Raw genomic sequence first — 22,194 nt, 5'->3', positions numbered from 1 at the left:
TGCTTGTGACTTGGGAAAAGACACCAACGCCCACCTTGCCACAACCTCCTTTCGGGTAGCTGTGGAGGGCGATGAGGCCTCCCCGCAGCCTCCTCCTCTCCAGGCTAAACGCCCCCAGTTCCCTCAGGGGCTCCGCACAGGACTTGTTCTCTAGACCCTTCACCACCTTCCTTGCTCTGCTCTGGACGCGCTCCGGCCCCTCAGGGTCTGTCTGGAGGCGAGGGGCCCAAAACTGAACACGGTATTCGAGGAGCGGCCTCACCAGAGCCGAGACAGGGGCACCGTCGCTCCCCTGGTCCCGCTGCCGTTTCTGACACAAGCAGGGTGCCTTTGGCCTCCCTTATCTCGGGAGGAGTTTGACAGAGAAGAACGAGACGTAAAGAGGAGTGGGGCTTTGGCTCAGTGAAGTTGGGCTGGTTTTCACGTCTGTGTTTCGATGGGCTGTCGGACGGCAGTTACACTCGAGTGCATCTGACATCAGCAGAAATGACAGAGTGTTTTCTCCAACAGACGTTCTGGGTGCAGGTGGTAAACATGCAAAACCAAAAGAAGGCAAATGTCATCCTAAAACTTTCCCTAAGACTTGTAGGAAGAATTCTACACTGGTTTTGCTTAAATAGCATGTCCACCTTTGCATCTGCAAGCAGTATGCATCTTCTCATTCTGGCTATGTTTTGTTTCTTTTGTCTTTGTGTAATAAAGGTCAAGCTGTAATTGTGATAATGGTCAAATTTATTTTAACAGGGAAAAGAAAAAGTCCAGGCTTGATGAGTTCACAGCTGGTTCAGGAAGGGATGGAATCTAAAGAAGAGTCCAAAGAGCGTTCGATTTCCAGGTAACTGCTTTACCTGTCCGTAACGGAGGAGCAGGCTGGCTAGAGGGATCTCCGCTGCCCCTCTCCAGGTGGATGGGGTGATTCCAGGGATTAGCAGGGAGAGGGTTCCGTATGCAGGTTACTAGCTCAGCTACGGCAGAGATGACAGTTGACCGAGAGTTACAGTGTGGCAGCAGTGGCTGAGGAGCAGGTGTCTCTTTCACTAAAGCTTCTCTGCAGCGACACCCTTCGGCTCCTGACAGCCCTGAGGAGGCCAGAACCTGAAGAGGTCCAGTGCCGGGATTTTCTGCGTCTCCCTGTTCTGGGTGTAAGTGTTACCTCAAAGCACCTGGGAGGAGAGATGGGAGAGAAATTGCCTTCATCTCCTCTTTGGTTTATCTCCTGTGGGTACACGGGGAGGTGTTAACCTGGACTGCACACTGGTGGCTTTCCGAGGGATTCCTGGGCATTGATGGATTTTCTTAGGAACTAAAAGATCAGACTTGTTTGTGAGGAAATCTTAAATGGGTGAAGGACTTTGAGAGGAGGAATGATGCTAACGAACATATGCGGGATAATGTGAAATGGTTCTTTAAAACATCGTGAAAGAGAAACTTGTGAAGGAAAAACTCGGGGTAGCTGATGTTTCCCGTCCCCAGAATTCCCTTGGGCAGGACTCTGAAGAGCTCTCCCCTACTAGTGCCGTCAGCATCTCTCGTGGAGTAACGGCGTTGAGTCCTATCACTAGAGGCTGACTTCAGACGCTTTTAGAAATTATTTTTCCTGCAGTGCAGCCACTACCCTTGGCTAGAGCCAGAGGTATGTGAAAATTTTGCTAGGACCTCTGGGCTGGAAGTGCGGGTTAAATGCTCCTGTGTGTCAGACCGCAGTACCCGTGTTTGGCATCCTGTACAAATTGCCCAACAAGTAGTGACATGGTGGCACATGGGATAGAAGCCCGTGGAAATAGAGGTTCCCTTCCTCTGTGTGTTTGCACTAACAAAGCAGCGGCTGTTCTGCCTTCTCAGCAGAAACTTTCACACGTTGGCAAGTTCTTCAGTTTGCAGTGGTAGTGTGTCAGCAGCTGAAAGCAGCTTTGACATAAATAAGCACATGGAGAGTCAAAAAGCAAAAGAAAGTGGGAGGAAATAAATGGGGAGAGTGACTGCTTAGAATTAACTTTATTTTGTTGTGTGCTGTGTTTTCTGTTAAGGTCCAAGTCTGCACCTAGAAGTTCATCCAACCAGTGTGAGGGAAGATCACGTCCTTTCTGCCCCTGCTCCTGACTTTCTGTTGGATTCTAACCCGGCTGAGCTTATCATTATTTTATTTTTAGTAACACAATTTAGTAATATGATTATTGTATGTAAAAATTATTAAGACATGTTTTCAAACAATAAACAACACAGGACAGAAAGAAACCTGGCTTGGTGTGTGGTTAATTAGGTGTGTTGGATATTACAAGCTGTGTCAGGTCACTGGAAATGAACTGGGTTGGTCAATAGAGCAGACAGCTCACTTCTGTGTTTTCTGTCTCAAATTGTGTGAATCAGAAAGCTCAAGAAATTAAAGATAAGAAAAACGCAGGAAAGGTACAAAGAGGCAATGGTTACTAAAGACATACACCTAAGAAAACACGCCACAGGTTAGTTGCAGGAGTGTTTGTCCAGGAAACAGCAGCAGGTTGCTGACAAACTCGGGGTGCAGCGAGTAGATTCCCTCTCCATGGTTTAAGGTTTCTCAGACCTTGGAATGAGACCTGAGAGGGCTCTGTGGGTTTTCTCCTCCTCCAGCTCCAAAGCGAGCTCTTTACCACCCAAAGTGGGCTCTTCATCCCGTCATCGTAACGTCGCTGCCACACAGCTTTGAAGAAGGAAGGATTGGGGGGGACAGTAAATGAAGGTGATTTTTTGGGGAGGGGGGGGCGTGTGGCGGGGTGGCAGGCAGAGGGTTGGTGCTGAGGAGAAGAGCTGCTTTTCTCTAGCAGTCTTGCCCCCTTGGAACCACCAACCCCCCCAGAGCCCCCCAAAATCCATGGGGATGCCCAAAAACCCCTTGAGGCCATCCAAAATAGTGGGGAACACCTCAAGTTCCCCTAGGATACCCCTCAACCGCTTGGGACCCCTAAGCCCCTCTGGGACCAACAAAACCTCCCCAGCAACCCCCCAAAATTGGAGGACCCCTCCTTAGCCCCCCCAAGACCCACTTGGAACTCCCTCACCCGCACTGTCCCCTGCAGGGCTCTGGGGAAGCTCCCGGTGATGTCACCCCTTTTCCTGCACCCCGGGTTCCCCCACTGGGACACCCAAACCCCTCCTCCACATCCCTACTGTCCCCTGCAGGAGCTTGGGGGGTCCCAGCACTGTCACCCCCCCACACCCCCCAGTTTCCCCCCACTCTGTGTCCCCACACCCCCTGCCGGTGGTGGTGGGGGTGCAGGGACAAGGGTGTGGCATTGGTGGGATCCCCCTCAAACTCTCGAGGACACCTGGGAAGGGAGAGGTGCATCCCAAGGCCCCCCGCAACCACTCCCCTCAGGTTTGGGGAGCCTGTGGTCACCCGTGTCCCCTCCCCCACCCCCCAGGAAGGGAAACACACCGGGCTGACAAGGAAAGTCACCAACGGCCTCCACTGGTACATCAACGGCATTGTCCAGGACGGGGGACACAGGGACACCCCGGGGGGGCCATGGGGACACCCCACACACCTCTCAGGGTCTCCTTAAGTCCCCAAATTGTCACCCTGGGCATGGGAGGGGACACGGGGACACCAAGGTGGCTCTTGGGGACATCCCCGTCCATGAGCTGTCCCCTACGTTGATGCTCCAAGACCCTGAGGGACCCCAAGGTGGCTCTTAGTGATGCCCCCATCCTCAGGGTGTCCCCCACATTGACACCCCATGACTTTGAAGGGACACAAGAGACCCCAAGCTGGCTCTTGGGGACGTCCCCATCCCTGGGCTGCACCCCACTTTGATGCCCCACAACTGGGAGGGGACCAGGGTGGCCGCAGGGTGTCTGTGGTGACGTCTCCATCCCTGGAGTGTCCCCAGCGTTGACGCCTGTCACCTTACAGGGTAATCTGGCAGAAAATAAACCCCCTTGCGTCTCAGTTTATCCTCTTGTGTCAGAGGGGCTGGGGGCGGCTACGTTTAGATTCTGAGTGATACCAACTTGTCACTGCTCTCGTCACCTGCTCCATCCAGCCTCCACCCTCCCGCGTGACTCTGGGCTTGGGTTTCCCTCCTCAAGCCCCTCGACTCAGCCCTGACACCCCCTGGAAAGGGTGTTGGGACAAGGGACGATCCCAAACTCCCCCCTGAGGATTCACCTCAGAACAACCGCTCCCCGCTTCAGAATATCCTGTGGCAGACTCAGTCACAAGAGAGAAAATAACTTTTTATTTTATACGGCAAGTGCGGGGCCCCGGAGGCACAGCGGTCCGGGCAGTGACCACGAGTCGGCACCTGCAAGGGCAGAGTCAGAAAGCTCTGGTGAGTCCCTGGCGGCAGGAAGGGGCAGGGCTGTGCTGCCTCTCTGGGAACACCGTGTGTGAGGGATTGCTGACGCCCCGAGCGGAGCTGCTGCTGGCGCTGCCTGCGGGGCGGCTCTGGCGCCTCGTCCCCCGGGCAGTGCCCCTCGAGCCCCGAGCGCGCGCAGAGACGCGCAGGGCCCCTGTGCCACCCGCAGGGCTCGGCCGGGAGCCCCCGGGCCCCGCCAGGGAGTTATGGCCAGAGCCCGCGCAGCACCGGGGCCCCTCGCTGCCCCTCGCCAGCGCCTGGGGCTGACGGAGAGCAGTGTGGAGAGGGGGGGAAAGATGGGCAGCAGAGCCCGGCACGCACCTGGGCTGCCCGACCTCTGCCCCTGCCGGCGGCTCTGTGCTGGTCCGTCCCCACAAGAACCATCCCTCTTCCTCCTCTTCTTTTCTGGGCAGCCGTCGCTCTCCTCTCTGCAGGCCGCTCTTCTCTTCCGGCTCCTCTTCCTCTCCTGGTCCTGGGCAGAGCCTGAAAATCTTTACACCCCACAGTGCGATTAGATAGAGAAAGCCACATCCCGCGGGAGTCAGTTCTGATTTTAACCAAAGCCAGCTCATTTTACCTTCGTTCCTCGGAAAGCCTGGCCAGTTGTTCTGGGCGCCCCAGGGACTCTGCCGTGCTCTCGGCGGTGGATGGAGGCAAAGCTGGCCGTGCCTAAACCAGAAATGTCACAGTTGGCATGTGGCAAGGCGTGACCTGGGGCGGTAAGGGACTCTTGCTCTTCCGGAGGAGATGCCTGGGGCTGGTTTGCATCAGCCACAGTTCACACGGTCCCCCTGCTGACCCACAAACAGCCCTGAGGAAGCTCTGACAAAATAGGGCCTGAGCAAACCCCCCTGAAGTTGACAACTCCTCTTCTCTGACTTTCTGTGGGCCTTTGGCTGATCAAACACCTGCCGAGTGCATTTGAGACACCACCGTGCCGATATCCCTTGCTGTGTATCATCCCCAGGGGTGGAGGAATAACCCAAACCCACACCAGCTCTACTGCCAGGCCGAGGCACGGCAGCGACTTGGCCTCATCGGAAACTCCCCTCCTACCCCAGACACGCTGTCACCGTGTTGGGGGAGCTGACGTACCTCACCCCTTTCGCTCTCCACCGCTCTATCTCCCCCAGCTCCTGTGAGGACACCGAGCAGAGAGGGGGGTGCATGCAGCAAAGCTTCTGCCCGACGCTCGGTGTCCACTTTGCCTGCAGGGACACTTTGCTCTTCCAAACGCAGATCTAGAAAGCAAAAGCATGTGCAACATGGTGACTTCTTGGAAGCAAACAGAGCTAAAGCAACACCCACCCAAAGCCCTACACTTCTGTGGTCAGCCCTCTGATGGTCTGTCTGCAGGCTTCGGCTCATGCTGCAGAGGAAAACGTTCATCTTTGGAGAGCAGTGGCCAAAGAGAAGCCACAGGACAAGCGGGGCTCAGAGGACAACACTCGATGCCTGTTCCTGTCAGAAGGAACACAGAGGTTTCTGGTGCCCCAAGCCCCAGCCAGTGCCAACCCCCAGTCCCCCCTCTCACCTCTGAAACTCTCCAGGGGGGCTGGCAGCTCCTGGTCTGCTGGGCTGGACAGGCTGCCCGCTTCCTCCTCAAAGAGCTCCCTGCAGTTCTCCACCAGAAACTCCACCAGCACGTTCACCTGCACGCATCAAACCGTCGGTCTCCACCCCGCTGCCTGACAAGGGGCCAAGCACCTTTGCCACCCCTGCCCCCTGCTCCTGCCCAGAGGCTGTGGCTGTGGGGCTGCTCCTCCAGGCAGCCACCCCGACAGCATCTGCTGGCGGGAGGAGGCCGGCAGAGCCCTCTGCGCAGCCAAGCGCTGGTGGGCCGGGAAGGCTGCCCCGGCGGGTGGGGACGCGCACCTGGTGTGTCACCTCCAGCAGGGCCTCCAGCGGGAGCTGGTCCGCGTTGGCTGGGCTCAGCAGGTTCGGCCCAACGCAGACGGCCAGGTTGCTGCAGCCCATCCTGCTGGTGGCTGCGTGGTGGCCGATGTGCTGGAGGAGGGACAGCAGCCTCTTCAGGAGGAGGAGGTTGGCTGCGGGCAACTTCTCGGCCACCCTGGGGGAAGGGGAACACGGCGCTACTAAAGCAGATGCTGCCCACAGCGTCCCCCAGACTCGCCCGAGGCTGGTGGGAGCCAGCGCAGCTTTCCAGGTGCTCTGGGCCAGCGGTCAGGGCTCCTGCTCAACAGGCAGGCTGCTGCCCACACTCACGCTCTCAGCTCCCAGATCTTCTCCTCCCTGCTGGCCTTCTGCATCGCCGCCATCCAGTCCTCGTAGAGCTCGGTCACGAGGAGCTTGCAGGGGATGCTCCGGAGAAATTCCTGCAAGGCCCAGGCCTCCAGGTGAGCCTTTGAACACTGGGGGCCAGCCGGGAGCTCCTCCAGCCGCAGGGCAGAAGCACTCACCTTCAGGATGGCAGCCAGCAGCAGCGCGGGCTGGCTTCCCATGTCGACGACTGCGCCGTGGTCCAGGGCCTCCCGCAGCTCTCGAAGCGCTGTCCCGCTGGCGGCTCTGCGGAATATCCCCTCCGTCGATGGTCCTTCCTGCTGCAGCACGGCCAGCAGCTCCTGCGGGAGAGCCAGGAGGACAGTTGTGTGGCCGAGGAGCCGCCTTCCAGCAGCGGCGGCCAGAGCACTGCCCAGAGGTGGCTCCGTGCTGGGGGTGAAGAGCCCAGTGCCCCATCCCCAGAGCTCCCGGGGACACCCGCTGGCCCTCCGGAGCCTGCAGAGGGAGGGCTGGGGACCCTCTGGCCAGGCTGGCTGACCTGGATGGGCTGGGGCAGCGTGCCATCCTCCCCGCAGAGGGCTGCCAGGGGCTGCCCAAAGAGCGCCCTGCTGCAGCCGGAGCCCGCCTGCCCTGGCGCCGGGGCAGTGGCCGGGCTCCGCCACAGAGCAAAGGGCCAGGGCAGCCCCCTCCTCCTCCTCCTGCTGCTGCTGGTTCCTCCTGCTGCAAAGGAAAAGACAGCAAGAGCCCGTCGGTGGATGCTGCTGGGCTAGCGCTCCCAGAGCCTGCCCTGCCCTGCCCCGCCCTGCCTGCAGCGCGGTGCTGAGCGGTGCGGCAGGACGGGCAGGGTCCGGCAGCTGGAACCGCAGCTCCGGCTCAACAGATCCGGCTCGGGGGCTCCTGAGAGCCGGCGTGTCCCCAGGACAGCCTGGCCCAGCCCTGGCTTTGTCCTCCTCCAGGCTGTGGGCAGCAGCAGAGGCCCCGTGTCCCCACAGAACCACACCCAGCGGCCACTGCCCGGTGCTGTCCTTTCTCCTCCAGCTGACGTCTTTCCTCAGGCTGCCCAACCTGCATGGGGACACTCAAGGCACAAGTGAGCACAGCCCAGCCACTTGCAGGAGGGGCCTTTCTTTCCCAAACTCACCTGGTGAGCGGCAAAGTCCTCCCTCACTGCTCGACGGGGCCATCGGAGGCCCTTTCCTGACATCAGCCTGCAAGAACCCGGCACCAGCAGCCTGAGCGTGGCAGAGCGGGGACCCTCTGATCTCCCCGGCCCTCTGCCCCTTGTGGCAGGTTTCCTCCCAGTGCCACCAGCCAGGATATGCCGGCATTTCTGGTGGCTCCTCAACATTCCCCACTCCCGGAATTGCACCAAGGGACCCTCCCAAGCTCCCCCCACTAGCACGCCCATCCCTGCCCCCCGGCACAGCCTGAGGGCAAAGGCAGCCGTTCTCACCTCTGCCTGGCTCTCCACCAGCTTCTCCAGGCTCCTGGTGCTGAACGGCCTCCACTGGGCAAGAGAGAAGCAGAGGCAGAAGGTGAGCAGCCATGCCTGTGCTGCTGGGCTGCAGGAGCAGTGCTGGGGACAGTGCCCGTGCCAGAGAGACACTCACGGCATGGCGGCGGCTCCGCTCCTTCTCCAGGAGCTTGAGTGACGGGACGAGGGTCACTCGGGGCTTCTTGCTTCCGTCGGGTGTCCTGTGCACCGGGAAGGGACAGGGAGAGAGCTGGGTGAGCCCCAAGCCGCCTCTTCTCTCTCGTCAGGCAGCTCTCCCCGAGAGCCGCCCGCAGCCGCAGGGACACCTCTCCCCAGCCGGGAAGCTGTGTTCCCCATCTGGCTGTGCCTGCAGCACCCCCCAGCTTACCCCAGCAGTGTGTGCACCCACAGCTCCTTCAGCGCCCGGGAGCTGCAGCAAGAGGAGAAACGGCGTCAGGCCCCGCTGCCCCCCAGCCCGTGGGCAGAGGCGGGCGCCTGCACAGCCCTGCCCCGTGGGGAAGGACACAGGGGCAGGACGAAGCCCCGTGGGGTGGGACAGAGCCGCTGCCCAAGCCCTGGTCCCTCTGTGCTGCCAGAGCAGCTGCTCTGGCCCTTCCCTTCTGGGGACCAAAAGGCGACCAGGGGATGCAGGACGTGGAAACGCCCCCCATCCCTCCCTGCCGGCATGCTGCCCTCTCCCTGCCCAGGCTCTGCACGGAGGGCAGAGGCCCTTCACAGGAACCTCTCCTGCCCGGCCGGGGGACGTGGCACCACGACTCACCCGAAAGTGGCAGTGCAGGAGCCCCTGGGCCAGAGGAAGAGGAGGGAGCTCCTCTCCTCGCGGCCGCCGACACCCTCCGCCTCTTCCTCCCACGCCGCCTCCTTCCCGGCGCTCAGCACCCACAGCTGGTCCAGGGCCAGGCGGAGCTGTGGGCGCAGGGTGGTGCCACCTCTGCAGAGAGCGGAGGCAGGCAGTGAGCTGGAGGTGGCCGCCTTGGGGTGCCCCCCCGGGCAGAGCCCTGCTGCCCCCCTGCCCTTGGGGCGGGCACTGGTGCATCCAGCACCCAGGTCCCGGGGCCTGGGGCCAGGGTGTGCCAGCCCTTGTGCCGGGGCCAGGCGTGGGGCGACGGCAGCTGGGCTCGGAGGGTCTCACCGCAGCTTGGTGACCACCAGTTCACCCTGGAGGAGGAGAAGGCGCCTCTCGCTCCTCTTGCAGCCCCGGGTCAGCTGCACGTCTGCGCTCAGCACCGGCTCTGCGTCGGCGAGAGCGTCCCTGCGGAGCAGAGAGCGGCGGGCGTCAGAAAGGCCGCTGCTGCGGGGCGCGGCCGTGCCCCCCCGTCCCCGAGCCGCGGGGGGAGCCCACCTGGAGCCGCAGCAGCCGTTGGCCTGGCCCATCCTGCCCGGGACAGGAGGACCCTCGCTGTGCACCGAGGACGCGGCCCAGCCGGGGACAGCGAGGACGGGAAGCGGGTTGCCGGAGCCTGGTCAGAGCTGCTCGGCCAGACCCTGCCTCCTCCCAGCGCCGCTCCGGGCCAGCACAGCTCCGTGCTGCCGGCGCTGGGGCCGGTGGCTCCAACGGACCAACGGCCAGACCCGACGGACAGCTAACGAACAGTGGGCGGGGCTCTGGGGATGGGCCCGCCCACCAGAAGGCCACGCCCCCAGCACTGCCTGCCCTCGGCCAGCAGGAATCACCCAGCCGGGCACCACAGCCCCTGCGGGGAGTTCACCGCCCCCTGCCCTCCGCAGCCCTCTGCCGCCAGGGCCTTCCCAAACCTCGGACGCCGCAGAACAGAACGGCTCCGGGCAGCAGCACACGTGTGGGGGTGGCAGAGCCCCTCTGGTTCCAGCCGCGGGCACGCAGGGATGTGCGGCCACCTCAGGAGAGAGAGAGGCCACCGACCCTAGAGGTGAGTGTTGAGCTGGGGACATCACGATGTCCCCAAAAAATGGGGCGGGGACCCCCTGAGGTTTTGGGGACACGGGGGGACACTCGCAGCGTCTTTGGCCTGGCAGGAGCCCACGCAGGCCTCGGGGATCTCCCTGTAGCAGAGCTGCTGCTCCGCCCAGAGCTCATGGGCACGGCGGGGTCCCCTCCAGCAAGGGCCCCTCCTTCTCCTGCCCTGGGGGCACCGAAAGGGGGATAAGGTCACCAGGGGCACGGGGAGCCCGATAAATCTCAACACCCCAACTGTGCTACAGACCCTGCCCCCAGAGCTCCCTGAGTGCCCACAGACAAGGGAGTTTTGTGGTGAAATTGGTGGATTTGGGACAAAAAAGTTTTGCGATGAAATTGGAAGATTTGGGGCATGGCAGGAATTTTGGAGAGAAACTGAGAGATTTGGGGAACATGGGGTTTGGGATGAAACTGAGGGATCTGGGCCATGGTGGAGTTTGGGGTGAAAAGGGGCAATTGCAGGTATGGGGGATTTGGGGTGAAATAGGGGAATTTGGGTTAGGGGGGGGGGGGGAAAAGGGATTTTGCATACAGGGATGTTTTGGGGTCAAACTGGGGGTTTGGGGATGAAACTGGTGGGGTTTGGGGGTGCTGGAGTAATTTATGGCGTCGAACTGGGGGATTCTGTGGATCCAAGAGAGATTTTGGGGAGAGTGTGGGAGATTTGGCAGTCAAACTAGAACATTTTGGGGTAAAACGGGGAATCTGGTGTCCAAGAAAGATTTTAGAGTGAAACTGGAAGGCTCTTGGGGTTGCTAGAACAGATTTTGGAGCCACACTATGCGGTTTTGACTTTCAAGATAGATTTTGGGGATGAAATGTAAGAATTTTGAGGGTGCTGAGGCTGATTTGGGGGCAAAGTGGGAACACCGGTTCAAAGTGGGAAATTTGGGGGGCAAAGATGGTTTTGGGGGTCAGTGGAGAAATTTTGGGGCAAAACTGTGGTTCTGGGGATTACACACAGATCTGGGGACCAAGGGCCATTTTGGGGCGAAAAGGGGGGGGGGCGGTGGGATCCGGGGAACTCACCGTGCAGCACCCAGGTGAGGGTGGCCCCAGTGATGGTGGAGGCGCCGTCCCCCACCCCCACGGTGTCCCAGCACTGGCACTGGAGGGCTCGGGGCTGAGGCTCTCAGGGTACCCCTGGGGCAGCAGAACCTGCCGGGGGGGGGACAGGTACCCCTGGGACCCCCAGGAATCCCAAATCCCCCCTGCAACCCACCCAAACTGCATTGCCACGGCCAGGTCCCTCCAAAACACCCTCAGCGCCACCCCCTCCCCCCAACCTCATTAGTGTTTGTCCCCCCCCAGATCCTATTGGCCCCCACTTCTCCACTTTACCCCCAAGATGCCAGATATCTCCCCGGGACCCTACCAGCCCACCCCCAGGACTCCACTGAGTGCCGTTAGCCTCCCCAATATATCCCCAGGACCCCAATATCCTCCACAAGATCCACCCCAGGACCCCAGTGACCCCCCTCTGGACCCTTCTTGCACCCCATTACTGTCCCCAGGACCCCAATATCTCCCCCAGAAACTGCCCCCAGGAGCCCATTAGACACTGCCCCCCCGGACACTAATAACACCCTCAACTCCCCCAGGACCCCAATTAACACCCCCCGAGCACCAAGACCCTCCTCCAGACCCCAATGCCTCCCCCAAGACACCCCCAGGACCCCAGTAAACCTCCCAAGCCCCTCCAGAACATCCCCCTTCCCGCCCCACCCCGACTCCATTACGCTCCCTCTAGGACCCAAATACCCCTCCCCCAGGACCCCGATAACCCCCACAACTCCCACAGAACCCCAACAGCAAGCTCAGTGCTTCAGCAGCAACAGCCTGGGACGACTTCAGATAGGAATGGCTTCTGCATTCACATTCCTGAGTAGCTTGTTGGGCTACCAACACCAACACTCTGTAGCATGATGTCCCTTCAGTAAATTGATGAGATTCAAAGATAAAGGAAAAAAACAAAACCACAAACAACTAAAAAACCCCCTTCAACCACCGTTTGTTTAAATCCATCCATCTGAAACCTGTCTTCAGCAACCCTGGAGGAAAAAACAACAAAACTAAGCAAATATGGCATTACTTATATATTTACTGTCATTTTGCCTTAAACCAAAGCATTTACTCCTGAATTACAATCTTCTCAAACTCAACAGATGAGTACATCTCACCAGTTTTGGCTGTGTGCAGCCCCTTTGAATACAACAGTAGAAAGGTACATTCAGAGTTCTCCAAATTTAAAACATTCTCAAACCCCTCCAGAGCAGAACAAACCCCCTGCAAAATTCTAAAGAGACTTCTAAGATTTCATTTACTGCTCCTAGCAGTAAGTACATTGCTGATGCCCGCAGATTTATTCCTTGTCTGTCACAGCTTAACTGCTTGAATCCAGCATCAGGAAAGGAAGGAAAACTCATGTTTTACAAGACCTTCCAGAACACCCTCCTGGAACCTAGTTGTCTGACAGGCCCTCACGAATACAACAAACCTTCAAGTCGATGCGCAAGCTGTGATGATCAGTGTCTTGAAAACAGTTTCTTCAATCAATTTAAAGAAAACGACTTCCTAACTTTCAAGGTTGCCAGTTTCTTCCCATACTCCATCAGAGACATTTTAAATTAAGAACTTTTGTGCTAGACTGAACTCAAGTTCTTGTGCATGTGGAGAAAATAATTCCTTGCTGAAGTTTTAGATTATGGAAAATATTTTCCAAAGTGATAGACTTCTGAAAAATAAAGGCTTTCAAGCAACTGTCTCAAAACAGTAACAGCAAGCTGCTAATGGAATTTCAGTGAGAATTTGTGTCTGAATCTTTAGTTTGCATTATGTAAAGCACTAGAATTGTGAAGTGCTTGCTTGTGTGAACGGCTTGCTTCAGTTGCCAAAATTACTGAAAGGCAACATCTGTCCTCAACATAACAGCAGAGCTAGGAGCGCATAAAGCAAGCACCAGATACGGGAGGAATACCTAGGAGCAGAATAAGGGGTTGAAGAAGAGGGTTACAGTTGGATCAGATTAATCACACTGTTCTCTGCCCAGATTTTTTTTTTCTTTTTCAAAGAGAATTGAAAGATCCCAAACACACCAAAACTCCTTCTGTTCTTAAGACATGGAAGTAATTAGGATTTATTTGCCAATAGGAGAACTACCAGTCATTAACTAGCCTTATATAATAATGATGTGCTTTTGAGCCTTATAGGCTGTTTTGAAAGAAATCATGAAAAAAAAAGTACTAAGTTAGTGGAATAATTTTCAACTTTTTTTTTTTTTTTTTTTTTTCAACTGTGCTTTTCCAGGAAGAAGCACATCTTCACCGTAGTAATACAAAACCCTTTGGGAAACATATTGGCCACGTGGCCAAACAAAACTGGCTCTCGAGCAAGTTTGAATACACAGTTTTGTCAGGCTCAGCCTTGTTTTCCTACTAGAAACTCTAGAATTGCATACAGCGCTTCACAGGAGATGATTGTCTGTCTAACCAGATCTGTGATCTACACTGCAAATTTACCACAAGGGAACAACAGAATAGATTCTAATGATTAGAAACAAATCATCTTTACCTGTGGGCTAGCTCCAGCTCTTTCACAGCATTAAGCATCTCCTTCAGATTGCTTTTTACATCTTTCAGGACACAGGTAGCTAGTCTTCGTAGCACTGAAGCCGTATGATACGTAAGGACTGCATCCCCTGGCGCTACGTGCCTGGCCTGTAAATAAAAAGCAAGTTGTGAAGATGTGCCGCAGTGTGATACAGGGGTATGCTGAAGCGCCATACAGAGAGTGAGCACCATTATTTCAATCCAAGACTACTGAATTTAGAGACACAAACATGCATCAACTCACAGTAATTTCACTCTCTGATAGATGATGTTTTATGTTCGTACCTTTAACAAAGTTTGTTTGCATTCCTGTAATTTCCCACATTTGAAGAGTGCTCGGGCCAAATATAGTAAAACTCCAGCATTTTGATACTTACAGAACTTTCTGAGGCAGTGTTCATACTGAAATGGGAAAAAAAAAAAAAAAAAGGAATAAAAATCAAAACAAGAGGTGATAATCGTTACTTATTTAACCTAACTCCAGTAAGTGTTTCTATTCCTAAAAAGCATTACTGCTAATACGCCTTTTGCTTTTTAAAGTGTGTCATGCTACATAGATGCCTCCTTTTCACTGATCAGAAAAGTCTTTCTGCTGGTCTGTAGCAAGTACCTGATTTTCCTGGAAACTGACAGCAGTGCAGGAGGCTCTCTAGGTCTTAAAATACAATAGAACCGTTACAATAGGTGGTACTTGCAAAGTAAGTCCAACAAGCACGACTTATTTTAAATGCACTCAATTATTCTCCGCTATATGATATGAAATCTATTTTCTTTATTCATACAAGATATTTTATAAATTGAAACATATTTAATGTAGTGATTCCATGTATCTGATGCAATTAATTAAAAAAAAAATCCACACCTTTCAGATAACTCAGCAACATATTGGTTTTGTCCAGCTAGCTGAATGACCTGGCATGCCAAGGGCTATCTAGTTGTTCTGGAGTGTAAAGGACGACTCGTTACTAGAGGTTTTGTGGGTCTAGAATCAAAGCTTCAGTTACGAAACTTGTATCCTTGTCAGTAACAAGCACCTTTCGTTTGACATACTCTTTTCTCAAGGAATCATTCACCCTTTCTAAACCTCCAAAATAGTAAGGAATACAAAGTCATTTTTATATCCAGCTCAGTACAGGAACTGCCCAAACTGTAATGCTTGGATCCACTACTCTTGGATCACACTGTTGTGAGTGCCCAATTTTCACTCATCTTTAGAGTCAAAGTTTTTGTATTTAGCTTATGTCTGCCTTGGGTGGGTATGCTTTGTGATAGAGTACAGTAGAATAACTGTTGTGGCTGTAGTAAGCTAGACTATTCAGTTCATCTCCCTTTGAGTCCAGTGCCATGGGTCTCAGACTGTGGCTTGTGCTGGCTGCATAGCACAACCCAGGGATCGATAAAACACCGCAGGAAATAAACACATTTCTGCTAACAGCTGTAGTGAAATATACAGGCAAATGAGTACAACATTTTTCTGACAAATCAAAAGGTGAAAATGATACCCAGTTTCCCACTGTAATTCAAACACAACAGAATAAATGTGATTGTGTGACCAAAGCTTTTTAACAGTAGTTCACTGGAGGACAGGGACTACTGAGGTCTTGATCAGACAAGAAAGGCCCCGTATCTCTCCTTATGACCATCACAAAATGCTTCAAGATTGCTTTGATGTAAGTATTTCTGAGCCTCAGTGTGGACCCACTCTCAATGAAAGAATTTTGTTCTTAGCTTCTGTCCTGTTCAGCGTACGCTTTTGTTTCAGCTTACCTGTATGCCTTTCATCAACTAATTGAGGGAATCTAGTTAGAATAGGTTGACATTTGGAAGTTAGCTTGCTTGAGCAGGTTGAATTAAATGACCTCAACCAATTTCTTCAACATGAATTACCTTGTGATACTAACTTTGGTGAAAGAAATCATGGCACATCTTTTCAGACAGCTCCGATTCTTACTTATGCAGTCATTTGCAAGAACAAAAAAAGGAACTGTTGCTATTAAAAAAAATCCCAGCAACAAATTGCATTTACTTTCTTCAGTAACATCTGAATGTAAATCACATACAGTTAACTATGCTGACTGAAACCTCTCTCACTGAAAATTAATTCTGAGACCAAAATTCAAACCCAATTAAGTTTTAACTCTGCTAACTAAAAAAAAAAAAAAAAAAAAAGTGTACAAATGGTAGTTGCTTTGTTACCCCTTACCCACATTTGGCAGTTTGGTTTTAAATCTAGGCTTGACAGCTAACAGCATGCTAGAAACAGACCTAACTTGTTAAAATATTATTCAGAAACTTTCACAGCTGCTATGACAGCAGCAAAACACCCAGAAGTCATCTAACCCAACATATTATTTAGTTCAATTTAGAGGTGTTACCATCTGCACAGCACTGATGTACTGTTTCTGTTCTACATAGATATGTGCCAAATTCAGCCACACGTCACTGATATTGGCTGTTGCCTCTCTCATTTGGGTAAAAACTTCATGAGCTTCATGGAAATATCCTTTATGTGCCAAGACAGCTCCTAAGGGGAGAGTAATACTTACAGTGTAAGCTTCCAGGTTCATGTACTATGTACTCTTACCAAAGAAAACAAAATATTGCCGGAATGAAGTTCCCCATTAAAAACTAAGGGACATAGTTGCACACGAAAGACATTTTTTCCTGTGCTCCACTACACAGCATTCAGGCCCTGCAAAAACAATTCTGTACTAAAGCATGAAACATAAGAATATCATCACCTCTGAAGCAAAATTAGAGTCTAATATCCACCTATGCCATCAGCAGCATACACATTCGTTGGATCACTTCTGAGTACTTGCTTGTAGATCGCTAATGCACGGTCTTGATGACGCTTCTCCCGCAGAATGAAGTACCTCAGTTGATCCCTCATGTCTATAATGGGGTATTAAAGATCTACCCAGAAGTTTGACAGCCTACAAGATGCCAAACAGGCATCAAGGAAAGGCTCTGAGTAGCTAAGAGCCTGCAAAAGTTAAATAAATAAAACCACACACAGGGCAGACAGACGCCCATTACCTTTTCTCTGTCCCTTGTGGGTTGATGTAGCGACTGGAACCAGATGTTGCCAAGAGCCAGCATGGCGTAAGTATCATTTTGTGTGGAGGGCTGTTTCAATATCATTTCAAATTTCTTCTGTGCTGGACCCCACTCTTGTTTAGCCAGATGAAGATTGCCAGTGAGAGACCAAGCATCCGGATGGTCCTAAATAAAAATTCACTGTAATTTGCAAAAGTATTATTTTCCCTTGCAAGGTTACTTTTTCAAGTATAAAACGCTATTTTTCTTAAATAGAATTCTATATTTTAAAAAAGAACAACAAAACACACAGACAGCAGATTACAGTAGTTTTTTCCTCTTCCCCTAGTTTATGTGAACAAAATCAAAACGTAACAAAAGGAAAACAAAATTTGAAGGTAGCATTTCAAGTGTTTTAACTGTAAACACTTAAAGGGTTACAAACCAGATTTATCCAAAGTACGTCTTTAAACCAACCAGAAGCCTCATAAAAATTCCCTTTATCCCTAGCCATAGCTCCCAAGCGCAAGTAGCCTAAAAACGGAAATGGAAAAGAAAATAAAAATCAGGAAACAGGTTAAAGTTATCTCAAACAAAGAAAGTATTGGCCATGCATGAATTTCAAAAGCAGTCTTTTTCTTGGTCTGCCAAGGACAGCAAACATCGAGACACATTTCATACCCTATTCACCGTGAGACACACCTTGTGAAGAGGAATGTCCATCCACAGTGGTGATACAGAAATTGTAGATTTCTGACAGTTAAAGTAATGTGAATGTTTTTCATTAGTTTCATAAGTTAAAGATGATTGGGAAACCTCAAAGAAAAGAGGATGCACCAGTTACATAACTCTCTCTTATCACTTTAAACAGCTCTCCCCTCTCCACAGTCTTTAGGAAGAGTATCAGTTAGCAGGCAACAACAGAAAACAAACTGGAAAAGGCTGTAGATGAGGCTGGGGCATGCTGTGTGCTGCAGCTTGCTGAGCAAGGGCTACCACCCTGCCTTTGCAGCAAATACCACAGGTCCGCTACTGGAGGGCAAGAGGAAAAGCAGAGTGAGGAGGAAAACCAGGATGTGCCATAGAAGCTGTGCTAACACCCTCAACAGCTCTTCTTCCCTGGAGGAGGGCCAAGGTCCAAGATAAAATGATTCTCCCAGAGGGTCTCTACTTCCACCCACACAGGCAGGGTTGCAAAGCCTGGGTGTATCAAGTGGATGGCCTTGATTGCACCCGAGGGCTGAGGTACTAAGGCTTTGTTAGGGGTGGGGCGCAAGTAAGCAAAGGCATGCAAGTCTAGATAAGCTAATTTTGCTAGAGTATTGGAGTACAGTATGATTTACCAAGAATTAGAAGGCTTAAAGCTGAATAGTAGACTATAAGGATGATGCAGGCCTTAAAAAAAAAATAAAAAGGTAGGGAAACAGCATGTAGGTAAGCCCCAAAACTACTCTGAAAAGAAGCAAAGACAGATAGAAGGTGACCCGAAGACACTGTAAATGGGAAGAGTTTTGATATTAAAAGGAGGACTGTGAAACTAAAGTACCAAACGTTTCTTACAATCAGCGTAATTCGGATGTTCTCTTAAAATGTTTTTATGGAGTTTTTCTGCTTCATGAAGTTCAGACATCACCTCACAGATTTTGGCAAGGTTATAGTTCGCTGTTACAGCGATAGCGTTGTAATAATGCTCATCATGTTCAGCTTCTGCTTTTGCACAATCCAGCGATGCCAAAAAGTATGTCTAAAGTATAAAAAGAAAAAAAGGAATAAAGGACTCTAGAATATTCTTCAAGGAAAACTTCTAGGTGATCAAGAAACTCAGTTCAAACTTTGAGCAGTTACACACCTTTGCTTCTCCTCGGTTTCCCAGCCTGAAGTGCAGAGAACCCACATTATTCACAATCTCTGGTGGGACGTCAGCATGTACTTCCTCTCGCAGAATGCGTGTGGCTGTACCATAGGCTGAGAGTGCACCCTTTACACAGGGAGAGAACGTGGATGAAAGAAAGAAGAGAATGAGCTCTCTGTGCTCTTGTGAGAAGCACACACATCATTTGCCAGGTGTGTATTAATAACACCTGTATATCAGTCTGTTCTAGAATTTGGGCGAGCTCAACCCATGCCTCTACGTCTTCAGGACATGGTTCAGTGACTTTCTTTAGATGACCCTGAAAAACAGCAAAAGATAATTACGCCTCTTTGCAGACGCACAAACTGTTTAAAAAAAATATGAAAACAATCGAAAGAAAGAGTGAAGGTATTAACCTTAACACTAGACAGATATACCTCACTGCAAAAGAAAACATCTTAAACACCTGCACAATTTTGTCACCAAAAAAATTGCATTAGTTTCCTTCCTTCATTAATGAATTTTTCTGTAGAACATAAACCTGCTTAAAGTGTTAGAGAAGCAGAAACTTTTACAGCAACATGAGCGGCAAGAAAAATGATGTCCAACACCTTTTGTATTTAGTTACCCAACACTACATTAAAACACACTGTCATTTAAAAAAAAAAAAAAAAAAGCATAACATTGTCCTTCCAGAGAAGCTAAGACAAGTGTTTTATGAAACTCACTAGCTAATTTGCTGCCTTCAGGAAAACATTAGCTAACTTACCATCTTCAGAGAATTATAACATACATGTGAGGAATTCTGCCCTTTGCACAGTGCCAAATACAAAGGTGAGGCTGGGGCTCCTCGCAGTTCCGGGACTTGCTTTAGCCACAGCCCCGTAGGAGTCTCAGTTCTGTCGAGAAGTTGTGACTCTCCACAGCTCAGAGGATCTCTCATGGCAGCCGTATCTACAGCCAAGTAACCCTGAGTTTTATGCAGCTTAAGGTACAGTCTGATTTCGAGTCTGATTTCTAAGTTCTACTGTCGGATGTAAAAGCATGATGCTGGCAGAAGCAAAGCTCACCTTTGCAATATCCCGTTTCTCCTGGTCTTCTGAAGCCGCATAAAGACATCCAAGGATTTTCAGAGTCTCACAATTGTTTGGATAGGCTTTCAGAACTTTTTCAAAGCATTGTGACGCATTCTCTTTGTCCCCTCGATAAATGTACATTTGACCCAATCCAAAAAATGGAAGTACAAAAGAAGACGAGGCAAACTGACTGGCCTGGTAATAATACTGGAAAGCTTGATCATAATCTCCCTAATGAAAAAGAAGAATCAAAGAACAGGTAGTGTTTTCACACTTAGAACTTTCATAAGACAGATTTTTAAGTGTAATCTCAATTTGAAAATGGCCCTACCTGTACATGAAAAGACTTAGCCAGCTGATAACAACCCTCTGCCTGCATTGCTTCAACTTTTGTATTATGGCAAGCATGAAGAGCCAAGTTCTGTGCTTTAGCATAGTCCTGAAAAAAAGGAAGTTAAACGAAATTTGAAAGTCTTCACTTTACTTATGGTGCAGTGATTTATTATTTAAACAAGGATAGCTGGAAAAGACAAGAAAGATTTAGCCATAGCACTGACTAAATGAATAACAGATTTAGTTTTACTGGTTACTGTTCTTTATTTCATATTTTAAAGCATGGAAGAGAAAAAAAAAAAAAAAAAACGCCAAACCATCAAACCAAAAACCAAAACCACACAAAACACCACAAAACAAAAACCATTCAGGACACAAATGTGACCTTGACTTAAGAAGTAAGTGTATCTTTTATTTTCTTGAAAAAAAGCTTACACAAAATTTAAGTCAAAACCTTTAGACTTTTCCACCTAGACTAGAAGTTCCATATTAGGCATAGTGGCCAGAGAGGAACAGGACCAGGGGAGAATGAACTAGAGGCCCTAACGTGCATCCGGAGGGACACCATGGCAAAGGCGCTGACAGAAGACTTTCCACATCAACTGCCTTTGCTTTCAGGCTGCCCCTTCCTCTTCCTCCCCCTTACTAGACCTAAGATTTAAAGCAAGGCTCCTAGGGACAACCTTGCTTTCTGATACAGCTGACTCATTCTCAAACCACGGGCAGGGGAGAAGTGTACTGATACAAGAAAATGATCACCTGCTATGCAACTTATTTACTTACAGCAATTCATAGCAACTTGTAATGATTTCTGAATATTGCTTAATAATCCTGCTTGCCCTGACTGTTTTGTGGAAACTTACCAAGAACTACAATGTTCAGCAAAAATAAGAGACATGTCCTTGGAAAGCAGATGGCTTCTAGCAAGTTTAGTCTTTGAAGTGGATAGATAGCCATGTACGGGCGGTAGAAACCAATATACTGGTGGTTTTGATAAGATAGAGAGGGTAAACCAGCAGGAACCACTCTTGTTCAAGAAACTGGCTAAGAGAATCTGCACATGCTCCATGGAAAACTACAAGGTGAGGAGGACTGTGAGCCTTCCTCCAACAGACCCCCAGAGACACCCACCAGGAGGCAATGGGCTGGTGCAAACAAAATATCGGCTGCTGACACCAGCCTCTAGAACTAACCCAGCCTCACTCATGCATATGGATGTTTGTGTTACGTAACCCAATGAATATGGATATCCACACTCTATCAGTTTCTGGTAAAATGTGCTGTTGGGGTGCAAGCTTTGTGGAGAAATCCCCTTGCACCCCAGTGCCAGAGTAAACGTACCTGCTGTATAACTCTATTCCAGTTGTAGAGTCTGTTTCTGCGAATCAGGTCAAACAGAATTTCTGGGGTAAACCTGGGGAATTTGGTGGCCAAACATTGATCTGGAGACCAAGGGCCATTTTGGGGTGAAAAGGGGGGGTTTGGCATCGGGGGAACTCACCGTGCAGCACCCAGGTGAGGGTGGCGCCAGTGATGGTGGAGGCGCCGTCCCCCACCCCCACGGCGTCCCAGCACTGGTACTGGAGGGGGTCGGGGCTGACGCTCTCGGGGTACCCCTGGGGCAGCAGCACCCACTGGGGAGGGGAAAGGTACCCCTGGGACCTGCAGGAATCCCAAATGCCCCCTGCAACCCACCCAAACTGCATCTGACACCACCAGGTTCCTCCAAAACAACCTCAACCTCCCCCCCCCCCAACCTCATTAGTGCTCCCGCAGATCCTACTGGGCCCCCAGTTCTCCATTTTACCCCCTAAGACCTCAAATATCTCCCCGGGACCCTACCAGCCCACCCCCAGGACTCCCCTAAATCCCCATTACCCCTCCAGGAGACCCCAGGACCCCAATATCACCCCCACCAGATCCCCCCCAGGACTCCATAAGCCCCCACTGGACCCTTCTTGCACCCCATTACTGTCCCCAGGAACCAAATATCTCCCCCAGAAACTGCCCCCAGGTGTCCATTAGACACTGCCCCCCCACACACACTAATAACCCCCTCAGCTCCCCCATGACCCCAATAACACCCCCAAGCACCAAGACACTGCCCCAGACCCCAATACCTTCCTCAAGACACACACCCAGGACCCCAATAGCTCTCCCAGAACCCCCTCCAGGATGTCCCCAATCCTCCCACCTCGGACACCAATATCTCCATCAAGACACCACCGAGGACCCCAATAACCCTCTCAAACCCCTCCAGCTCCCCCCCGCCCCGACTCC

General features: G+C 51.7%; 1 protein-coding gene across 1 annotated transcript in view; it reads right to left on the bottom strand.

The window, feature by feature from the left end:
* Positions 1-21,716, bottom strand: part of LOC141961815 (RNA polymerase-associated protein CTR9 homolog) — a 68,405-nt gene extending 46,689 nt beyond the window's left edge. The window contains 12 exon segments of the mRNA XM_074909152.1: positions 13,577-13,722; positions 13,900-14,016; positions 15,990-16,138; positions 16,387-16,471; positions 16,654-16,839; positions 17,099-17,187; positions 18,214-18,397; positions 18,503-18,631; positions 18,735-18,824; positions 19,576-19,812; positions 19,913-20,020; positions 21,672-21,716. Of these exon segments, the coding sequence (XP_074765253.1) occupies positions 13,577-13,722; positions 13,900-14,016; positions 15,990-16,138; positions 16,387-16,471; positions 16,654-16,839; positions 17,099-17,187; positions 18,214-18,397; positions 18,503-18,631; positions 18,735-18,824; positions 19,576-19,812; positions 19,913-20,020; positions 21,672-21,716 (1,565 nt within the window).
* Positions 21,717-22,194: the final 478 nt, after the last annotated feature.

This window comes from Athene noctua, chromosome 6, assembly GCF_965140245.1.
Source record: "Athene noctua chromosome 6, bAthNoc1.hap1.1, whole genome shotgun sequence".
In the NCBI taxonomy this organism is placed as follows: Eukaryota; Metazoa; Chordata; class Aves; order Strigiformes; family Strigidae; genus Athene; species Athene noctua.
Note: the sequence above shows the minus strand (reverse complement) of the source record. Positions and strands in the feature narration are given on the sequence as shown.